Consider the following 19848-nt stretch of genomic DNA (forward strand, 5'->3'; position numbering starts at 1 on the left):
TGGATAAGATGCTGGAACTCAGGACCGGTAGTAGGGCGGGGAGATGTCAGTGAGGGATTTGAGAGTGACAAGCAAAACTTAGAAACCAATCCATCAGGTGTAGAAACTAATGGAGCTTAAAGAGGGTGGGACCTAGTGCAAGAAAGACCTAGGGCTGCAACATTATGAATAAATTGATTCATGCGAAGGGTTGAGGCAAGTTGACCCACTAGGAGAGCAGAAGAGAAGTCAGAGCTTAAAGTGATGAAGCCATAAACTAAGGCCTCAGTGACAGAGGTGAGAAACAATTGGGATTTCAACACTCTTGCACACATTTTGCTTTATCTCTTAGGAGAGATTACGTGGACTGAGTGAATCTATTTTAGGTATTTCAACAAACAAAGGATGGGAGCTAAACACATTTCATTGGTAATTGAACTGTTGTGTGTGGAAACAGGGATTTGGGGTTGCATTGTTGGCTATAGTTCAGCCTGATTGATGGTGCCAAGGCTAGAGGAATGTAGATGTTTCCAAGAGCCAAAAGGAATTATTTTGGTTTTGCCAACATTATGGAAGGAATTTGGTGATAGCAATCATATGATCCAGCAATGTTTTTTCTCTCTTCCTCTGATTCTGTAGCTCTCTTCAGAACTGCCAGTTCAACATTGCCTCAATTTTAAAGTTCCACTCTTAAGTTTTAAATCCCCCCAAGGCCACGTATCCTGCCGTCGTGTCACTGTAACCTCCTCCAATTTGAGAACTGTCTCAAATTTTGTTTGATAATGCTTCTGTGAACTGCTTTGAGATGTTTTACTGAGGAAAAGATGCTAAATAAATGCAAGGTATTGTTGGTGTTCGGATCACATGTGAAACATAGAAATATATAAACATAGAAAATAGGAGCAGGAGGAGGCCATTCGGCCCTTCGATCCCGCTCCGCCATTCATTATGATCATGGCTGACCATCCAACTCCATACCTAATCCTGTTGGCTCTCCCATATCCTTTGATCCCCTTCGCCCTAAGTGCTGTATCTAACTGCTACTTGAAAACATACAGGGCGGGATTTTCTGTTTCTGAGACTAAGGACTGGATTCTCCATCAGCGGGATCCTCCGTTTTGGCAGCATCACACTCACGCCCAGGGATTTCCCTACGGTGATAGGGTGCACAATGAGAAACCCCATTGGCCGGGTGGCGGGACGGAGGATCCTGCTGCCGGCGGGGCCGCGCCGGACCAGAAAAAGAGTGTAGCAGGACGGAAAATCCTGCCCTAAGTGTTGACGCCGACGTAGAATTCGTGGAGTTCCACGATAGCAAAACTGGCACCACACGTGGATTGCTTCTGCTACTGTTAAGAGGTTAGCACCACTGCCACGTGGAACACAATCGATTCTAATGAGAAACAGGGCCGGGTTCACCGCGATTGACACTCAGGAGGCTGACAAGCTGCAACCACAGAAACACACTTCATTCCCCACACACACCAACCAAGCCAACAAGATGGTAACGAGGCCCCAAGATTCACGGATGGCAAGCCTCCTGGACGCGGTAGAGGAGAGGAGGATGACCCTGTATCTCGGCCCGGGCTTTGGACCATAAAATAGACAAAGCGTAATCTATATTACCATGGATTCTATCCCCACTGATTTGACATCCTGAAGGAAAATACTGCATGGATTTTCCTGTTTTTTTCTCCGCCCAAGTTAATTTGTAAAACAAATATGAGATTATTCAGCCCTGGCCGGTTGTTTTTGCATAGCTGACATTGGGTCCATCCCAAAAGCACAGGGATCATCGTGTTCCTTAGAACGTTTGTTATCTTTATGTTTCGTCTTAATTTTAAACAAGTGCTTATTCAGTTACTTTCTTAAAGGAGTTAATTAACACAGCAATAACCACTTTGGCTAATAATCTGGGGCTGGATTCTCCGTCCCGCTGCGCCACATTTTTGCCTCGACCTGCTGGCGGGATTCTCCGTTACACCGGCTGGTCAATGGGGTTTCCCATTGTGGGCAGCCGCACACCGTTGGGAAACCCCCGGGCACCGGCAAAACGGAGAATCCCGCCGGCGGAGAATTCAGCCCCTGGTGTACATTTCCATGACTGTTGAGAGAAAAACATTTACAATTAAAGTAGGTAACCTTCTTCTATCTACATTATCCATACCCCAGCAGTCTGTAACAGTGTCCCTTTTCTATTAATGTTAATAATACATACAGAAAAAGCTAGACATACTGAGCGGGTCTGGCAGCATCTGTGGAGGTAAAACAGAATTAGCATTTCAGGTTGATTGCCTTTTATCAGAACCCACAACACCGGCAGAATTTTGCTTTTCTATTAACATCATGATGACACTGATTAAATCCATTCAAAAATCTTTTCCTGGAAGGTACCCCTTCACCTTTTACAGGAAAACAATGACTCACTCTAATGCTTTGATTTGATAGCATAATGTTTGGTTAATTTTATTGCAACAACAAATTATTTTGATAAGATGCTCAATTTAGACTTGTTTCTTTTTCCTGCAAAAGTGGGATACTTTCTTTTAACTTTAATTTACAGTCTTGACAATGGGTGCTTGTTTATGTGCTGTCTCCATCTTGTTTTAGGGCTCAGTGTTTAGTACCCAGCCTTCAGAATCATATAATCTCTTTCTGACAACCGCTATAACGGATGGGATTAAATTGTGGGATTTGCGGACATTGAGGTAAGAAAATATCAATCCTTAGTGGAATTGTGTCCTGCATCTCATCTGATTGTAAAAATAAGTTTCACATCATACAGGAGTACTAAAATTAAGTGTGATAAATACTTTTATATTTAAGCTTCCTGCAAGCTTGCTGGTCAACTAGATTATAAATTTAGACAGAGCAAAGAATCCATAGAGTCATAGATGTTTAAAGCATGGAAACAGGCCCTTCGGCCCAGCTTGTCCATGCCGCCCAGTTACTATCACTAAGCTAGTCCCACTTGCCCACATTTGGCTCATTCACCTGATAAAGGAGCTGTGCTCCCAAAGCTAGTAATTCAAAACAAACCTGTTCGACATTAACCTGGTGTTATGGACCAGGGTTTAGAGAATCCCAAAGTGTATCATAGAGTTCACCTGGCCCACAACTTTTAATAGATTGTGGTTATGGGGAGCACACGGGTCTACCTTACAGGTATCGTGCAACAGAGAGTTAAAGTACTTTTAAATTAAAACAATGTTTATTTATGAAGTTAACATTTTATAAACCCCCAGTAAACATCTTAACAACTATCAGCACCAATAAATCCCCCAAAGAATACAGTACTCTATAAGTAACTCTTAATCTTTCCTTGCAGCATCCATAAGATTGCAGAGAGAGATCCTTATACAGCTGCTTGCTTTGCCTGCAGCTAACCAGCTCTCAAAACAAAACTAAAATGTACCCTGTAGCTGACAGCCTCAAAGCAAAAGTAAAAGCAGACAGCCCAGCTCCACCCACTCTCTGACATCACTGCAGCCATCCGATAAACACCCATTTCTTAAAGGTACACTCACTACAGCTATTTTATAAACACCCATTTCTTAAAGGTACTCTCACATGACACTGGTGTTATAAGACTTCTTGCTGTGCCCACCCCAGTCCAATGCCGGGATCTCTACATCACAAGATTATTAGACCTGTGGAATTTGTCAATGTTTCTGAGGGTGATGTGCAATGAAGTGCTCGTTTTCAGTAGTGGTGATTGGAAATATTAAACTTAAGAATTTTTTTAAATTGCTAAGTATTTTGGAATTCTGTATTGGAATCAGTGTGATTAGTGTGGGCTACGTATCATTGCACAGCAATTTTAAATTTGAAGTGAGGTTTACTTCCTATGTATAGTTTAAAACTAATTTTGAAATGAATGCTGAGCCTCGTATCAAATGACATTTAGGTGTTTGTTCTCTAGAAAGTTTATACCAAAGCAAATCCAGTATAAATGCTACCCTATTTCCAAACTGGTCATGGAAACAGTCAGGGAGCCATCTCGATGTTTCTTGCCCACCCTCCCTCTCCTGTTATCCCCACCCAGCCTCCGCCTTGCCCTGTCTCCAAGCCGACCATCACGGTGCCAGCATAAGTCAGCCCAATATCCCGGGTTGCAATGCTGATTGGTGTAGCTGAGAAGGAGATTGACATTAGGATTGTCAGCAGTGAGGCTTTGACCTATTCCGGACTTGGTCCAACAAAAAACCTGCCTGTTAACCGAGATGGCAGATTATTGGTATAGAAGCAAAATACCGAAGATGCTGGAAACCTGAAATAAAAACAGAAAATACTGGTCAATAGCGTAACCAGCCTCTCTTCATATCTGAAACCGTCCAGCCCAGGCAACATCCTGGTAAATCTCTGCACTCTTTCTAGCAATCACAACTTTCCTATAGTGTGGTAGCCAGAACTGCACACAGTACTCCAGCTGTGGCCTAGCAAGCGTTTTATACAGCTCCAGCATAACCTCCCTGCTCTTATATTCTATACCTCAGCTAATAGCAAGTATCCCGTGTACCATCTTAATCACCTTATCTACCTGTCCTGTTGCCTTCAGGGATCTTTGGACATGCAACCCAAGGTCCCTCTGGTCCTTTATACCTCCTGTACTTGATATGACCCTTACAAATTGAATTTCCTGCCTAACATTCTCTCTCACCATGTAAATTTAATCTGTTAGGTTGTTCAGTTTTATTCTAATCATGCCATTGTTAGTTGTGTTTTGATGGTTAAGTAAAAGCTAAGGGCTACACTGATATAAATCTATCAGCAGAGAAGATAGCATGAATACCAGGAGACTGATCATTTGTGTGCATAATATTTCTGTACTAACTTTATGGATTTACTTGTGGATTGTTGACATTTTTGTCAAAATCAGTTGACCTGTACTCAAGACAATTTAATGTACTGATAAATAAAGCAAATAGTCTTCATTGTTCCATAGCCTGGTTCATTTAGGCCGTTGGTCACCTTTCAGCCGACAGTGTCAATGGTGCTTTTGGTGCCAGCTAATACATGTGAGGGTTGGCCCTTGGCTCATTTTCTGCTGATGCTTCATCCTGAGCTGCTTTCTTGGCAGTCGGTTTGCTAGTCCCTTCCATGCTCAGGGGCAGGGCAAGGAGGCAGGTCCCAAGTCTGCCTCAGCTGGAACGGGAATCGAACCTGCGCTGTTGGTGTTATTTTCAACCACACAGTAGCCATCTAGCCAACAGAGCTAACCACATCTTCACCACATACATAAAAATGAGTTTAAAGTTTGAGATGATTGACATTGATTCTTTTAACAGCCCTGGGTGATGCTCTCACCATTTCCCCACGAATATTTGTGTCGATTCCATTTACAGATGCAAAGCCCTCTACAAGAAGCCAAAGTGTGGGCGTGTGTGTTTGTGTGGCTGGGTGTGTGTGTGCGTGTGAGTTGGTGTGGGTGAGTGTGCCTGTGTGAGTTTGTGTGAGTGGGTGTGCGTGTGTGAGTTTGTGTGGGTGTGTATGTATGTGTGAGTTTGTGTGGGTGTGTGTGTGTGTGAGTTTGTGTGGGTGCATGTGCGGTGGGGTGCATCTGTGTGGCAGTGTGTGTGGGGTGTGTATGTTTGTGTGTGTGTGAATTTGTGTAGGTGAGTGTGAGGTATGTGTGCGTGGGATGTATGTGTGATTTTAGGAATGTGTGTCGGTGTGTGGGCTGTGTATGTTTGTTTATGTGTGAATTTGTGTAAGTGAGTGTGGGGTGAGGCACGATCAATTGGACAAAGACGATAGCTAAATCCAACTGAGGCTTTATTGCTATCAGGTGTGTGGCCTCCCACAGCAGCTGGCGAAATGGCTGCTGGCTGGAGGACACGCATATTTATACAGGCAGGGACTACCGGCGAACCTGTAGTACAGGTCCAACCATACATCAAATCGCTGGCTTTGAAAGCAGACCAAGGCAGGCCAGCAGCACGGTTCGATTCCCGTAGCAGCCTCCCCGAACAGGCGCCGGAATGTGGCGACTAGGGGCTTTTCACAGTAACTTCATTTGAAGCCTACTTGTGACAATAAGCGATTTTCATTTCATTTCATTTCAATACAGGTGCAACAGTGGCTTACCACACTCACCCCCTGTTAAAAATTGAGTCCGGCGGAGGTGGTGGATAACTATATACAACAATGAGTTAATATTTACAAGATTTGAGCAAACAAATGTCCTTTGATGTCCGGTGGACCGGTCAGAGGTTTAGCAGGTCCGGGGCCTTGATGTTACTCTGGGAGCGGCGCAGTGGTGTCGGTGCTGATCTGGTCGATGGTGACACCGGGAGCGTGCCAAAATCCTCTTCATCGTCGGGCGTGGGCAGGGGGGGACGGATGGTCCTGGGGGGGGTGCTGTTGGGAGCGATGGGAGAGGGGAGGATGGCGGAGGGGGTGTGGGGGTGGAACCTGCTGGTGCCAGGTCCCTGAGGGAGACAGTATCCTGGCGGCCATCAGGGAACGCCACGTAGGCGTACTGGGGGTTTGCGTGGAGTAAGTGCACCCTCTCCACCAACGGGTCCGCCTTGTGGAGTCGGAAGTGCTTGCGGAGAAGCACGGTTCCTGGAGCTGCGAGCCAAGTCGGGAGCGACATCCCGGATGTGGACTTCCTGGGGAAGGCAAAAAGACGTTCATGGGGTGTATTGTTCGTGGTAGTGCAGAGTAATGAGCGAATGGAGTGGAGTGCATCAGGGAGGACCTCCTGCCAGCGGGAGGCCGGGTGGGTTCTGGACCGAAGGGCCAGTTGGACGGCCCTCCATACCGTCCCATTCTCCCTTTCTACCTGTCCGTTTCCCCGGGGGTTATAGCTTGTCATTCTGCTGGAGGCGATATCCCTGCTGAGCATGAACTGGAAATGACGCAGCTCATCACTCATGAATGAGGATCCCCTGTCACTGTGGATGAAGGCGGGGAAATCGAACAGAGTGAAGATTGTGTTGAGGGCTTTAATGACGGTGGCATGGGATGGCAAAGGGGAATCTGGAGTATTCGTCGATCACACTGAGAAAATATGTGTGACGGTCGGTGGAGGGGAGGGGGCCTTTGAAGTCCACGCTGAGGCGTTCAAAGGGGCGGGAGGCCTTCACCAGGCGCGCGCGGTCCGGCCGGTAGAAGTGAGGCTTGCACTCCGCACAGACCTGGCAGTCCCTGATGATTGTCCTTACTTCCTCGACGGAGTAGGGCAGATTTTGTGCCTTAATGAAGTGGTACAACCGTGTGACTCCTGAGTGACAAAGGCTGTCGTGCAGGGCCCGGAGTCGGTCTACCTGTGCGCTGGCACACCTAACTCGATTCTCCACCGCAAGATTTTATCATTTTTCATCTTGCCCCACTGTGTTGTTGTTGAACATGAAGGCTACTGACCATTGGTCAGTGAGGCGAGTGAATCTCCTGCCGGCCAGGTAATGCCTCCACTGCCGCACAGCTTCAACGATAGCTTGGGCCTCCTTTTCGACGGATGAGTGCCGGATTTCTGAGGCATGAAGGGTGCGGGAAAAGAATGCCATGGGCCTGCCTGCCTGATTGAGGGTGGCGGCAAGGGCGAGGTCTGATGCGTCGCTTTCTACTTGGAAGTGCAGTGTCTCATCTAAAGCGTGCATTGTGGCCTTGGCAATATCAGCTCTGATCCGGGCGAAGGCCTGTTGGGCCTCGGCTGTCAGGGGAAACTGGGTGGACTGTATAAGTGGGCGGACCTTGTCAGCATAGTTTGGGACCCACTGAGCGTAGTACGAAAAGAACCCCAGGCAGTGTTTGAGGGTCTTGGGGCATGCAGTCGGGATCGGGCCCCAGAACTCCGTTCTGGATCACATAGCCGAGGATGGCTAAGCGGTTCGTGCTGAACACGCACTTCTCCTTGTTGTAAGTGAGGTTTAGGAGAGTAGCGGTGTGGAGAACTTTAGCAAGGTTGGCGTCGTGGTCCTGCTGATCATGGTCGCAGATGGTGACATTGTATAGGTACGGAAAGGTGGCCCGCACCCCGTACCGGTCGACCATTTGGTCCATCTCCCTTTGGAAGACCAAGACCCTGTTTGTGACGCTGAAGGGGACCCAAAGGAAGTGGTATAGGCGGCCGTCTGCCTCGAAGGCGGTATATGGACGGTCCGATTTACGGATGGGGAGCTGGTGGTAGGTGGATTTCAGGTCTACCGTTGAGAAGACCCGGTATTGCGCAATCTGGTTAACCATGTCAGATATGCGTGGGAGGGGGTACGCGTCGAGCTGCGTGTACTGGTTGATGGTCTGGCTGTAGTCCACGACCATTCGGTGTTTCTTCCCAATTTTAACTACGACCACTTGAGCTCTCCAGGGGCTGTTGTTGGCCTCGATGATGCCTTCCCGAAGCAGCCGCTGGACTTCGGACCTGATGAAGGTCTTGTCCTGGGTGCTGTACCGTCTGCTCCTGGTGGCGATGGGTTTGCAATCTGGAGTTAGATTGACAAAGAGGGAGGTGGGTCGACCTTTAGGGTTGCGAGGCCGCACACAGTAAGGGGTGGTAAGGGCCCGCCGAATTTCAGAGTTAGGCTCTGGAGGTTGCACTGCAAGTCCAGGCCGAGGATTAATGCAGCGCAGAGGTTAGGGAGGACGTAGAGGCGGAAGCCGCTGAATTCTACTCCCTGGACCGTGAGCGTGACCGTACAGTACCCCCAGATCGCTACGCAATGGGATCCGGAGGCCAGGGAGATTTTTTGGTTGGTGGGGTGTATCGTGAGGGAGCAGCGCCTTACCGTATCCGGGTGTCGGACGCTTTCGGTGCTCTCGGAGTCCATCAGGCAGGAGGTTACATGTCCGTCGACTTTCACGCTGATGGATGCGTTGGTCAGGTTATGCGGACGAGACTGGTTAATTGACATGGAGGCAAGTCTTGGTTGGTCGTCGGGTAATGGGGTGGCTGGTGAGCCCGGGTCCTGGAACGCTGGTAGTGCCCATGTGCTGAGGGGTGGACAAGATGGCGGCGCCCGAAGATCTTGAGGGTTACAAAATGGCCCATGGAACGCACGTTGCGGGGGCGGAACAAGATGGCGGGGCCCATGAAACGCACGTGTTGCGCGGAGAGGAAGATGGCAATGCCCACTGGCCGCACGCGGTCTGAGGGGGTGGGGATGGCGACGCCCATTGTCCGTGACCGAGGGGGGTGGGGGCGATAGCGGCTACTGAGCAGGCCTGGCACACCGCGGCGAAGTGGCCCTTCTTCCCGCAGGCTTTACAAAGGGCAGCGTGGGTCGGGCAGCATTGGCGGGAGTGCTTCTGTTGGCCGCAAAAATAGCATTGGGTGCCCCCGGGGTTCGCTGGCTGGCATGCACGCAGGCGTATTGGGTGGGCAGCGCCCCCGCTGGGGCGGCTGTCTGTGGGGTCTACGAAGCGTAGGAAGGGCGGGCCGCGCGACTGGGGGTGTAGGATTAGACGTTGCGCAGGGTGACCGTTATGGAGAGCGCTAGCGTTTTAGTCTCTGCGAGGTCGCGCGTGCCCCCTTCTAGCAGCCGCTGGAGTATGAAATCTGACCCAATTCCAGTCACAAAAGCGTCCCGCATAAGGAGGTCTTGAGTGTTCCGTGGCCGTAATGGCCTGACAGTCACAGTCCCTGACTAGTGGGATTACGGCCTGCCAGAAGTCTTCCATGGACTCACCAGGGAGTTGAGAGCGAGTGGCGAGTGCGTGCCTGGCGAAGAGCGTGTTCGTTTTCTGTGCGTAGTTGTCCCTGAGTAGAGTCATGGCTTTGGCGTAATTCGGCACATCCTGGATTAACGGAAAGACATTGGAACTCAACCTGGAATATAAAATCAGAATCTTCTGAGCCTCCGGAGCAGGGGCTGGTGCCGCGTTGATATACGCTTCGAAGCAAGCTAGTCAGTGCTGGAAGTCCTTTCTGGCTCACAGTGAGGATCCAGCTGCAGGCGATCCGGTTTGATATGGAGGTCTATCCTTAGAAACTGATAGCAATATATTGAAGCACGATCAATTGGACAAAGACGATAGTTGAATCCAACTGAGGCTTTATTGCTATCAGGTGTGTGGCCTCCCACAGCAGCTGGCGAAATGGCTGCTGGCTGGAGGACACGCATATTTATACAGGCAGGGACTACCGGCGAACCTGTAGTACAGGTCCAACCGTACATCACCTAATACAGGTGCAACAGTGGTTTACCACATGGGGTATGTGTGCGTGGGGTGTGTGTGTGATTTTAGGAATGTGTGCGGCGGTGTGTGTGTGGGATGTGTGTGTGTGTGAGTTTGTGTAGGTGAGTGTGGGGTATGTGTGCGTGGGGTGTGTGTGATTTTGGGAATGTGTGTGACAGTGTGTGTGTGTGGGCTGTGTATGTTTGTGTAGGTGAGTGGGGGGCATATGTGCGTGGGGTGTGTGTGATTTTAGGAATGTGTGCGGCGGTGTGTGTGTGTGTGAGTTTGTGTAGGTGAGTGTGGGGTATGTGTGCCTGGGGTGTGTGTGATTTTGGGAATGTGTGTGACAGTGTGTGTGTGTGGGCTGTGTATGTTTGTGTGTGTGTGTGAGTTTGTGTAGGTGAGTGGGGGGCATATGTGCGTGAGGTGTGTGTGATTTTAGGAATGTGTGTGGATGTGTTTGTTTTAGGAGGGAGAGAAGAGAGTAAGTAGCTTTAGTAATGTTAACTTCCAACCCTTTCAGTCATAGGATTAAAAGTATATTTGTCCTTTTGCATTCTGTTCATGAAGGCATCTGAAAATACTCCACATCCTGAGAACCCCAATCAGGAATTAAGTTCGCCTTCAGGCTAAAACATGAGTCTTATGAAGTGTTTGGGATTCCTACCCTCAGTTCCCTATGGTTCACTTCAATTTATATATGAGAAGGACAGCTAGGCTAAACAAACAGTAGCCCCATTGACAGTGGGCCAACCATTGATTGCTGCAGGCCGGTAAGGAAGTGTTCATTACTATTTTTTTTAAATTGTAGTGATTCTCCAGGTGTGGACAAAGTACCAGAGAGGAAGTCATCAGTCTGGGGAAAGCATTCTATTTCCCCAAGTAAAAATCCATGTGTTTAGATACACGGGAAGATAGATGTATTCTCAGGATATCTTTGCTCTCTAGCATATCGAGTGGGCAGCTTTTCTACACAGATGATGCAACCGAGAGCCCCTACGGCACCAGAAATTTACAGTCCACGTTCTGAGCATAAGTATTCTATCCAAAGCCAAGGATGTTGGCTGTCTAAACAAATATATCTTCAAAACTGCAGGCAAATCCACTGCAGCTCCCCCCTTCGATGTGGAACAATTTTGGAAGGAGGTGAAGGAGATTCTGGAGCTTTGCAGGACACCCTTGAACACTGTCAGACAAGGGCTGGCGTTCAATGCAATAATTTGTCAGAAGCGGATGCTGAACCTCTTTCAGGGATAACTCGTGGGTAAATTGCAAGGAGCCATTCAGTTCAATCGGTTAGAAGTATATTAGTGAGGGGCAAGAATCCTCTCCCTATTATTTTGTTTTGACCAAAGGCTGCTGAGCAAACTCCTGTGACTGCAGAAACCCTAGGATACCTGCTAGCCAGAACCCAGGAAAATATATAATGCCAAAATCCACATACTTGGCAGATCACTTACATTTATATAGAATGGAGTTTGCCCTTCTTTCTGCCCACCCAGAGAACTCCAGAGTACCTATTTGGTTTTTTTTCAAGACTAATCTGGTCTATATTATTGGCCTCTTTGATACAACATTCCAATTTTGCATTCAATTTCTTATGCATGCAATTCAAGCTGGAATATCTATTTCAATGACTTCTTGTCCCATTACCATCCACCGCTGCTGGAGTCCCTAGCAGCTGACGGTAGCCAACTCTTTAAAGAGAAAAATAAACAAACCTCATGTCTTCTGGAACCCCTGAATCGCCCCCTTCAATGTAAACTTATCCTTCTCCAAATACAGAAACTCTATCAGGCCCCCAAGCCACACTGAGGCACTGGGCGGAGAGGCTGACCTCCACCCCAACAGGACCCACCTTCAAATAATCAGTGAGATGATGGCTAAATCGGACTTGCCCTGGCTTCCGTGTACAGCTCTGGCACGGCCGACACCCCAAATATGACCCCTGGGGGACGGGGCTCCAAATCCAAGTGCAAGATCGCCAATATGGTGCTGACAAACAGTCCACAATATTTTGTGCAGGATCAGAACATAGGTACATGATTAGCTGGACCACTCCCACACCGCTCGCAAGTATCCTCCACCTCCTCAAACAATCAGCTCATCCTCAACCTCTTCAAGCGCACCACCTTTAACTGTATTAACCGCAGCCGTGCACATGAGGTTGAGGCATTCACCCTCCGCAACACCTCACACGACAACCCCTCCTCCAATGCCACGTCCAGCTCCTCCTCCTACTTGGCCTTAACTCCCTCCAGCAACGCCATATCTTCCTCCAAAATCTTCCCATAAATCACCGAGATGGCACCCCCATCCAATCCCATCACTGACAACACCTCCTCCAACAACGAGGAGGGAGGTGTCACCGGAAACATCGGGAAAACCTTCCTTGCAAAGTTCCACACCTGCAAATACCTAAAGGCCTCCCCCGCGAGATCCCAAATTTCTCTGTTAGCTTCTCAAAACTCGAAAATCTCCCTTCCAAAAATAAGTCTTTCATTTCTACCACCCATCGCTCCTCCCATCCCCGAAACCTAGCATCCAGTCTCGCCGGCACAAACACATGGCCGGGATTCTCCGATCCCGCGCTGGGTCGGAGAATCGCCAGTGGGGCGCGAGAATTGCGCCACGTCACTCCGACGCCCGGAGAATCGGCGGCAATCGCTGAAAGCGCCCCCCCCCCGGCGATTCTCCGCGCTCAACGGGCCAAGTGCCCGCCGGCGTGGGATATGTATGGTCCCACCCGGCGGGACATCGGAGTTCTGGCTGCGGGGGCCGTCCTGGTGGTGGGGCGGGGGGATCCGACTCCAAGGCAGGCATCCACGGTGGCCAGGCCCGCGATCGGGGCCTACCGATCGGCGGGCGGGCTAATTCCGGGGGGGCCTATGTTCCTCCACGCCAGGCTCCTATCGGGCTCCGCCATGTTGTCCGGGGGCGGCACGGTAACACAGTGGCTAGCACCGTTGCTGAACAGCGCCAAGGTCCCAGGTTCGATTCCCGGCTTGGGTCACTGTCTACGGAGTTTGCACGTTCTCCCTGTGTGGGTTTCTCCAGTGCTCCGGTTTCCTCCCACAAGCCCCGAAAGTCTTGCTTGTTAGGTAAATTGGACATTGTGAATTCTTCCTCAGTGTACCCGAAAAGGTGCCTGAATGTGGTGACGAGTGTCTTTTCACAGTAACTTCATTGCAGTGTTAATGTAAGCCTACTTGTGACACTAATAAAAAAAATTATCGAACCCAGGCCCGTGGCGCAGTGAAGTAACAGTGCTAACCACTGTGCTACCGTCCCGTCCATCAGGTTGTCAGCATACAGGGACACCTTATGCTTTTCTCCCCCACACCTTTACTATCCCCCTCCATTTATCCGAGCACCTCTGCTCAATGGCCAAGGGCTCTACCACCAACGCAAACAAAAAGGTGGACATGGGACACCCCTTTGTCGTTCCCCTATGCAGTTGAAAATATCCTGAGTTCATCTCATTTGGACGAACACTCGCCTTTGGTTCCAGATATAACAATTTGTCCCACGCCACAAAACTTAGACCCAATGCCAAACTGCTCCAACACGGGACTGGGTGATGTTATAGAGGTGTGATGGGTGGTCTTCATAGTGTCGAGGATATGGGGTTGGAAGTTGTCATTGAGATCAAATAGGTTGTGAACAGACAGCTTCAACGCGACACAATGGCTGTTGAATGGCATTGGAATTGACAGTGCGATGGTGAAGTTTGTTACCGGTTAGAAAGCTCCTTAGTCGCCACCTCGGGGATAACTGCACCCATGATTCCAATACGGATATTTCCAGGTTCCCAACCCGGAATTGAAACTGAAGTCGGGATCATGACCCACCTGACAAAATTCACCTCCTGTTCTGACACCGAAATGCAACAAAGGGAAATTTAACTGACAAGCCGGGAAAACCATGTGAGGGGAATTATACTTTCAGAAATTAACATGGATTTCTTCAGTCTTGTAAATTCAAATGGCCAGAGACAGAACAAACAGAAAACTCCTCTCGAGGAGGGTGGGGGGGGGGGGGGGGGGGGGGGGGGGGGGGTGCGGGGGGTGGGGTGGGGGGGGGTGGTCAGATAAACTCCCTCTAAATTACATTCATTCACCTTACAACAGGTGCGCACAGTCAGGAAACTTCCTAGCTCCACAAGGCCAACCCAGGAGAAAATGCCCAGAAGGTCAGATTTTGGATTTGGTGAGGCGTGTGAAAATGGGAGTCGCGGCGGGTGACTCTGGGATGAGTGCGGAGGCAGCCAGATGCGGAGGACGCTTTGCAGACGATCTGCCTCAGTGCATTGGCACTGTGCAGAATTTTTTTTTAAATCATAAAACCGGCATGCAGTTTTCACTCCCTCACCTTCACACGTCCCAGGCCCCTTTCATGCCAACTTCTGGTACCACGTGCTCCCCTACCCATTGATGACCCATCATACCCTGCTCTGTCACTCAATAAGATCATGACTGATCTGTTAATAACCTCAAATATGCACCCCGCCTACTCCCGATAACCTATCACCCCATTGGTTACCAAGAATCTATCCATATCTGCGTTAAAAATATTCAAAGACTCTGTTTCCACAACCTTTCAGGAAGAGAGTTCCAGAGAAACACAACCCTTTGAGTGAAAAACATTGTCTCGTCTCTGCCTTAAATGAGCAAACTCTTGTTTTTAAACAGTGACCGCGATATGTAGATTTTCCCACAAGAGGAAATAGCCACTCAATATTCACCCTGTCAGACCCCTCGGGATCTTTTATGTTTCAGCCAATCAGCTCTTACTCTTCTAACTCCAGCTGATACAAGCCTAGCCTATTTAACCTTTCCTCAGAAGACGACCCACCCATTCCAGGTATTAGCTTGAACTGCTTCCAACACATTTACATCTTTCCTTCAATAAGGTGACCAATATTGCACACACTGCTCCAAATAGGGTCACGACATTTACATTCTTTCAATTACATCCTCACAAAAACAAACACATTATTCATGTGCTTGATCCCTGATAAAATTAAGAATTTAAATTCATAGTCCCACTTCAAAGAGTCCATAACCACTGGTATTCCCCCACTCTACCATTACCACTGATCAACCCTGGTTCAATGAAGAGTGCAGGAGAGCGTGCCAGGAGCAACACCAGGCATACCGAAAAATGAGGTGTCAACCTGGAGAAGTTACAACACAGGACCACTTATGTGCCAAACAGCATAAGTGGCAAATAATAGGCAGAGCTAAGCGATTGCACAACCAATGCATTATATCTAAGCTCTGCTGTCCTGCCACATCCAGCCGTGAATGGTGGTGAACTACTGAACAACTCACTGAAGGAGGAGGCTCCACAAATATCCCCATCCTCAATTATGGGGGAGACTAGCATATATGTTCAAAAGACAAGGCTGAGGCATTTGCAACAATCTTCAGCCAGAAGTGCCGAGTGGATGATCCATCTCGGTCTCTTCCAGAAGTCCCCAGTATCACAGATGTCAGTCTTCAGCCAATACGATTCACTCCACGTGATATCAAGAAACAGCTGAAGGCACTAGAAACTGCAAAGGCTTTGGGTCCTGATAATATTCTAGCAATAGTACTGAAGACATGTGCTCCTGGACAAGCTGTGCCGCACTCCTGGACAAGCTGTTCCAGCACAGCGAGAATGCTGGTATCTCCCCGACAATGTGGAAAGTTGCCCAGGTGTGTCCTGTATACAAGAAACAGGACAATCCAACCCATCCAATTACCACCCTATCAATCTAATCTCCATCATCAGCAAAGTGATGGAAGGAGTCATCAACAGTGCTATCAATAACCTGCTCATGGACGCTCAGTTTGGTTTCCGCCAGGGTCACTCAGCGCCTGACCTCATTATAACCTTGGTTCAAACATGGACAAAAGAGCTGAATGCTAGACGTTAGGTGAGAGTGACTGCCCTTGACATCAAGGCAGCATTTGACAAAGTACAGCATCAATGAGCCCTAGCTAAGCTAGATTCAATGGGAATCAGTGGGGAAACTCTCTGATGGTTGGAGTCATACCTGGCACAAAGGAAGATGGTTGTGGTAGTTGGAGGTCAATCATCTCAGCTCCAGGACATCACTGCAGGAGTTCCTCAGGGTAGTGTGCTAGGCCCCAACCATCTTCAGCTGCTTCATTAACGACCTCCCTACCATCATAAGGTCAGAAGTGGAGATGTTTGCGGATGACTGTGCAATGTTCACCACTATTCGTGACTCCTCAGATAATGAAGCAGTCCGTGTCCAAATGCAGCAATACCTGGGCAATATCCAGGCTTGGGCTGACAAGTGACAATTTACATTCGCACCACACAAGTGTCAGGCAATGGCCATCTCCTGCAAGAGAGGATCTAACCATCACCCCTTGACATTCAATGGCATTACCATCGCTGAAACTCCCACAATCAACATCCTGGGGGGTTACCATTGATCAGAAACTGAACTGGACTAGACATTTTTCATAGAATTTACAGTGCAGAAGGAGGCCATTCGGCCCATCGAGTCTGCGCCGGCTCTTGGAAAGAGCACTCTACCCAACCGCACACTTCCACCCTATCCCCATAACCCAGTAACCCCACCCAAGACTAACGGCAATTTTGGACATTAAAGGCAATTTAGCATGGCCAATCCACCTAACCTGCACATCTTTGGACTGTGGGAGGAAACCGGAGCACCCGGAGGAAACCCACGCACACATGGGGAGAACATGCAGACTCCGCACAGACAGTGACCCAAGCCTGGAATCGAACCTGGGACCCTGGAGCTGTGAAGCAATTGTGCTAATCACTATGCTACCGCTACCAGGGCAGGTCATAGGCTAGGAATCCTATGGCAAATAACTCACCTCCTGACCCCCCCCCAAAACCTGCCAACCATCCACAAGGCACAAGTCAGGAGTGTAATGGAATACTCTTCACTTGCCTGGTTGAGTGCAGGTCAAACAACACTGAAGAAGCTTGACACCATCCAGGACAAAGTAGCCCACTTGATTGCTCCTCCTTCAACAAACATTCAAACCCTCCATCACCGACGAACAGTGGCAGCCATGTGTACCATCTACAAGATGCACTGCAGTAACGCACCAAGGTTCCTTAGTCAGCACTTTCCAAATCCATGACCACTGCCATCTAGAAGAACATGAGCAGCAGATATCTGGGAGCCCCACCACCTGGAGGTTCCCCTCTAAGTCACTCACCGCCCTGACTTGGAAATATATTGCTGTTCCTTTGCTGTCACGAGAACAAAATCCTGGAACTCCCTCCTTTTAAAAAAATATATATATTTTATTAAAGTTTTTCGATCAAACTAAAATTTCCCATTTTACAACTTTGTAATAATATATACATTGATCGTTTTTTAAATAAATAATATGCTAACGGCAACTGCCAACAACAAAATAAGAAACAAACAAAAATAATAACTAAAATAGTAACTTTGTGAAATCAAATATAAATAACTAATATATAAACACACACATAAAACCCCTGAAGACCCAAATGAGCCCCCCCCCCGGGCTGCTGCTGCTGCTGCCTTTCCTATTTTCCCTTATCGCTCTGCGAGATAGTCGAGGAACGGTTGCCACCGCCCGGTGAACCCCTGAGCCGAACCTCTTAATGCATATTTTATCCGCTCCAGTTTTATAAACCCTGCCATGTTGTTGATCCAGGCCTCCACGCCCGGGGGTTTAGCTTCTTTCCACATAAGTAGAATCCTTCGCCGGGCTACTAGGGACGCAAAGGCCAACACGTCGGCCTCTCTCGCCTCCTGCACTCCCGGCTCATCTGCAACCCCAAATATAGCCAACCCCCAGCTTGGTTTGACCCGGACCCCCACCACCTTCGAGATCACTTTTGCCACACCCACCCAGAACCCATGCAATACCGGACATGACCAGAACATGTGGGTGTGGTTCGCCGGGCTTCCCGCGCATCTCTCGCACCTATCTTCCACTCCAAAAAATCTACTCAGCCTTGCTCCGTCATATGCGCCCTGTGTAGAACCTTGAATTGTATCAGGCTGAGCCTGGCACACGAGGACGAAGAGTTTACCCTACTTAGGGCACCTGCCCACAGCCCCTCCTCAATCTCTTCCCCCAACTCCTCCTCCCATTTTCCCTTCAGCTCCTCTACCATCGTCTCCCCCTCGTCTCTCATTTCCCTATATATATCTGACACCCTCCCATCACCCACCCATGCCCCCGAAATCACTCTGTCCTGGATCTCTTGCGCCGGGAGCTGCGGAAATTCCCTCACCTGTTGCCTCACAAATGCCCTCACTTGCATATAGCGAAATGCATTCCCAGGTGGCAACCCATATTTTTCTGTCAGTTCTCCCAGACTCGCGAACGTCCCGTCTAAGAACAAGTCCTGCAATTTCGCAATTCCTGCTCACTGCCAAGATTTAAATCCCCCATCTATCCTTCCCGGGACGAATCTATGGTTGTTCCTTATCGGGGACCACACTGAGGCACCCGTCACTCCCTTATGTTGTCTCCACTGCCCCCAAATTTTCAGAGTTGCCACCACCACTGGGTTTGTGGTGTATTTTTTCGGGGAGAACGGTAACGGCGCCGTCGCCAGTGCTTTTAAGCTAGTTCCCCTACAGGACGCCATCTCCAGTCTTTTCCACGCCGCTCCTTCCCCTTCCCTCATCCACTTACATATCATTGACACGTTGGCGGCCCAATAATAATCACTTAGTCTCGGCAGTGCCAGTCCCCCTCTGTCCCTACTGCGCTGCAGGAACCCCCTCTTTACTCTTGGGGTCTTTCCAGCCCACACAAAGCTCATAATACTCTTGTCCACCTTCTTAAAAAAGGCCTTTGTAATCAGTACAGGGAGGCACTGGAACACAAAAAGAAACCTCGGAAGGACCACCATTTTAACCGCCTGCACCCTGCCTGCCAATGACAGGGGCGCCATGTCCCACCTCCTAAAGTCCTCTTCCATCTGCTTTACCAGTCGTGCCAAGTTAAGCTTATGCAAGGTTCCCCAGTTCCTGGCCACCTGGATCCCCAAATACCGGAAATCCCTTGTTACCCTCCTCAACGGTAAATCGTCTATTCCCCTGCCCTGTTCCCCGGGGTGCATCACAAACAGTTCACTCTTCCCCATATTCAATTTATATCCTGAAAATTCTCCAAACTCCCTGAGTGTCTGCATTATCTCAGGCATCCCCTCCACTGGGTCCGCGACATACAACAACAAATCATCCGCGTATAATGACACCCGATGCTCTTCTCCTCCTCTAAGTACCCCCCTCCACTTCCTAGAGCCCCTCAGCGCTATGGCCAATGGCTCAATTGCCAACGCAAACAGTAACAGGGACAGGGGACATCCCTGTCTTGTACCCCTATATAGTCGGAAGTGGTCAGATCGTTGCCTATTTGTAATCACACTTGCCACCGGGGCCCTGTAAAGGAGCTGAACCCATCTAATGAACCCCTCTCCAAATCTAAATCTCCTCAGTACTTCCCACAGGTAGTCCCACTCCACTCTATCAAATGCTTTCTCTGCATCCATCGCCACCACTATCTCCGCCTCCCCCTCCGGTGGGGGCATCATCATCACCCCCAACAGCCTCCGTATGTTAGCATTCAATTGCCTCCCTTTAACAAACCCCGTTTGATCATCATGCACCACCCCAGGGACACAGTCCTCTATCCTCGTCGCCATCACCTTAGCCAAAAGCTTGGCATCTACGTTCAAGAGGGAAATAGGCCTGTATGA

General features: G+C 49.1%; 1 protein-coding gene across 1 annotated transcript in view; it reads left to right on the plus strand.

Moving 5' to 3' along the window:
* The window catches only part of wdr27 (WD repeat domain 27), a 775220-nt gene that overhangs the window by 239187 nt on the left and 516185 nt on the right, over positions 1-19848 (plus strand). The window contains exon 23 of the mRNA XM_072513130.1: positions 2590-2687. Within this exon, the coding sequence (XP_072369231.1) occupies positions 2590-2687 (98 nt within the window). The remainder of the gene's footprint in view (positions 1-2589; positions 2688-19848) is intronic.

The sequence above is a fragment of the Scyliorhinus torazame genome, chromosome 1 (assembly GCF_047496885.1).
Source record: "Scyliorhinus torazame isolate Kashiwa2021f chromosome 1, sScyTor2.1, whole genome shotgun sequence".
Lineage (NCBI taxonomy): Eukaryota > Metazoa > Chordata > Chondrichthyes > Carcharhiniformes > Scyliorhinidae > Scyliorhinus > Scyliorhinus torazame.